This window comes from Arachis ipaensis, chromosome B04, assembly GCF_000816755.2.
Source record: "Arachis ipaensis cultivar K30076 chromosome B04, Araip1.1, whole genome shotgun sequence".
Taxonomy (NCBI): Eukaryota; Viridiplantae; Streptophyta; class Magnoliopsida; order Fabales; family Fabaceae; genus Arachis; species Arachis ipaensis.
The window spans coordinates 124,734,990-124,738,732 of NC_029788.2; the positions used below are offsets into that span (position 1 = coordinate 124,734,990).

The 3,743-nt window shown below is 48.9% G+C and overlaps 2 protein-coding genes across 2 annotated transcripts in view; one reads left to right on the plus strand and one right to left on the minus strand.

Annotated features, from left to right (window-relative positions):
- Window positions 1–349, minus strand: part of LOC107638109 — a 2,126-nt gene extending 1,777 nt beyond the window's left edge. Inside the window, exon 1 of the mRNA XM_016341281.2 lies at window positions 62–349. Coding sequence (XP_016196767.1) covers window positions 62–250 — 189 coding nt within the window. The 5' untranslated portion in view covers window positions 251–349. The remainder of the gene's footprint in view (window positions 1–61) is intronic.
- Window positions 1,986–2,576, plus strand: LOC107637202. Its single transcript, XM_016340639.1, has one exon. The coding sequence runs from the start codon at window positions 1,986–1,988 to the stop codon at window positions 2,574–2,576; it is 591 nt and encodes a 196-aa protein (XP_016196125.1).

Here is a 3,743-nt window from a genome sequence, read left to right on the forward strand (position 1 = left end):
AGTATTCACCTATATAATAATCCAACTATAATGAATAGAAAATCTGTGTTGGCTCGCGTACCGGTGTAAACACATAAGAAATCGTTCTGGACGCAAGAATGATTCTTTTTCTGAGCACGAGTATAATTGTTGCTCCAAAGGTTGGACGACGTGAATAAAGTTCCACATGACACGGCGGGTATCCGTCAGGTCTTTGATCAGAAACACGGTCTTCACTAATAGTTGGATCTGGAATTTGTTGAGCCATCATGCAACAAATTAAACTAAAATGAAGAATGCACACGATGGTCTATCTGTGCATATCATCAAAATATATATAGTAATCGAGTATAAGATAAGCCATGAACACAAGAGGCAGCATAGATGATATCGAAGATTCCGGGGTCCTGATCAAACCTGTTTCAAAATTTATTCCTTAATTGGGGTCCCACTTCACGTTCATTCTATTTACGAGTAACGCGTTGTCCTGCACTGAAATTTGGAGGAAACTTCTGGGAAAATTCTCTCTCGCTCATTCTCTCATCTCTTTTTCCTTTTCCCTCACAGCTACATGATTGATGATTATTTGCAATGTGGTGGTGCACACTGCACAGGGACAAGTTCTCTTCCAAAACTTACGTGCATTTTTTTTTTGCACAAATAAATAATGTTTGTACTTAGTAATATAGAAATATGTATAGTATACCCAGCAAAATAATGCCACACTTTTTTATTGTTAGTTTAATCTTTAATTTTATAATATTTTTTACATATTGTCAAAGTTTTATAACTAAAACAGACACTATAAAGTATAAACATAATTATTATAAAATTTAACCTAAAAAAATAATTTAACTATCATTTTCCCATTTTAAAATGTTTGAACTATATAAAAGATACACTTGCACTACAAGATACACGGAGGGTGGCGGCAAAAATTACCAGCCTTTCACCTTGTCACTGCAAAACAAGTCTGCGGAAGAGGATTTCAACGTGTGCCGCAACATTAACAATATTAGAAGTTATGCAAGCAAACGGGATAGTGTTACGGACCGCCTTAGGTCTAGTCCGCCTATCGCCGGGTCGGAGCGCCTCCGGCCCAAACCCAGAACGATAAAGAAACCCTACGGGTCGACCTTCGGATACCCGACCCGTAGGGTCATACCACCACGCTCATCGTACGAGCCAAACCGCCTAGCCGAAACAAGCGGGTCGGAGTCATCGGGGTCTTACCCGACCCCCCGACCCGATGGATAGGACCACCAACGCTCCCCCACGTGAGCAGGAGCAACGCAAGACATTCTAGGCAGTGGGCTAGGTCACCTTTAGGCCCACCCAGTACGGTATATAAGGGGAGAGGTCAGCGCTCCCCCCAAGGTACGTCACAACCCTGACCTAATTCTGCCACCCTCAGTACGGACACTGACTTGAGCATTGGAGTGTCCTAGCAGGTGGCCACCCCCTCCGCCCCGTTCGACCTCTGACGTCACCAGCATACAGCTTCCCTCGCTCTGCGCATCGTCCGGCACTTCCCTCTCACCAGATCATCACCCTCCGACAACCCGAGATAACCAGGAGACGAATATTGGCGCCGTCTGTGGGGACCCAGACGCGAACATGGAGTGACCCATCACTTCGGAGGAGCTCCGCGAAGGAGGCGGAGCCCGTTTGAGCAGAGCAAGCTCGACAGCCCGCGCTGCCGAGCACCCGAGACCATCCATTCAACCCAACCAAATGTACACCCAAACCCCCGAAAGGCGCCCGTTCGGGGGGACTGGAGCTGACAGCGCCAAGATCATGCAGGAACTCAGGCACATAGTACAAAACTTCGAGCGGGAGCTGGCAGCGAGGGACCAGTCCCATGAAAAAGCCAGCCACTCACGCGGCGGCGCAAGCTGATCCCACACCCGCACCCGCAAGCAACGTCCAAACCCACTCGGAGCAGGTCGGAAGGCCGGGGGAGGTCCCAAAAGAGAGAGACCGGGAGACAAGAAGACCCTGTCATCATGGGCGCAACCCATTTTCACCCGGCAATCCTCAAGGTCCGGCTTCCGAGAAACTTCGACAAGCTGACGGACATGAGGTATGACGGGACCAAGGACCCCCAGGAGCATGTCACAGCCTTCGAAGCAAGGATGAATTTGGAAGGAGTAGGCGACGCAGTCAGATGCCGGACATTCCCTGTAACGCTGGTCGGACCTGCGATCCGATGGTTCAACACGCTCCCACAAGGGTCCATCACAACTTTCGCAGACATATCCCAGAAGTTCCTAACCCGGTTCACGACACGTATAGCTAAAGCGAAACACCCAATCAACCTATTGAGGGTCACCCAAAAACCAGGGGAGCCGACTAGGAAATTCCTAGACAGGTTTAACAACGAGTGCTTGGAGATCGACGGCCTCACGGATTCAGTTGCTAGCCTATGCCTAACAAACGGCCTACTAAACGAAGACTTTAGGAAGCACCTCACAACCAAACCCGTGTGGACCATGCAGGAAATTCAAAGCGTCACCAAAGAATACATCAACGATGAAGAAGTCAGCCAGGTACTAGCAGCCAATAAACGGCAGCCTCCTAGCTCGTCAGCACGATAGGCCCCCTAAACCGACAGGTACAAAGAAGCTCCCAGAGATAGCAGCCTAAACAAACCACTCAAGCACCCACGAATAGGGAGGTTCACGAACTACACGTCACTTACGGCGCCCATAGTAGAAGTCTACTAACAAATTACAGATAAGGGGATTCTGTCAAGGCCTAGACCACTAAAAGAGAGAACAGGAGGCAACAAAAACCTTTACTGTGACTATCACATAGGATATGGGCACAAGACCCAAGATTGCTTCGATCTCAAAGATTCCTTGGAACAGGCCATCAGAGAAGGAAAACTAAGCGAATTTTCCCGGCTCCTAAGGGAGCGCTCTGAGGAAGAATGGAGCCAAGCTGTCAAGCCAAGGCAAGAACCCCCAGGAGATGCCGGCAACCCCCAACGTTCGTAGTTAACGTTGTGGTCGGACAAGACAACCCCCTCAAATCCAAGTCGGCAGCAAGAAAGGACACTCGGGTACTCTCCATTTCAACGGATAACCCCGCCACCGGCAAAGGGCACCCTACAATCTCCTTTGGTCCAGAAGATAAATGGTTCAACGACCTGCCCGTAAACCCCCCCCCCTCCCATGGTGGTTACAGCAATGGTCGGTACAGGACTAGTCAAACGCATCCTCGTCGACACAGGAGCTGACTCTAACATCCTGTTCAAAAACGTATTCGACGCCATGGGACTCAAGGAATCCGACCTCAAGAACCACCAACATGGAGTCATGGAACTAGGTGACAACTACATTAGGCTCGACGGGACGATCTCCCTCCCAATCAGCCTTGGAACTGGTAACACTAGGAAATCGGTTATGGCAGATTTCGTAGTCCTCAGAGACTCCACTACCTACATCATCCTGGGAAGAAAAACCATCAATGAGTTCTCAGCTGTAATATGCACCAAGTTCCTAACGATGAAGTTCATAACGGACAAGGGAACAGTCGGTTCCATAAGAGGAGACCTAGAAACGGCGGTCGTCTGCGACAGCGCCAGCCTCTCCTTAAGGAAAGAATCTAAAAAAGCAGCCGGCGTGTTCCTAGCAGATCTAGACGTCAGGATGGAGGACAAACCAAGGCCCGAACCAGAAGGGGACATGGAAAAATTCCAAATAGGGAAGATGGCAGACCAATTTACCTTCATCAACAGAAACCTACCCCACGAACTTAAA

Bases quoted from the DNA above. Each gene is read 5' to 3' on its own strand.
- LOC107637202 (XM_016340639.1), top strand. From the start codon at position 1,986: ATGGGCGCAACCCATTTTCACCCGGCAATCCTCAAGGTCCGGCTTCCG.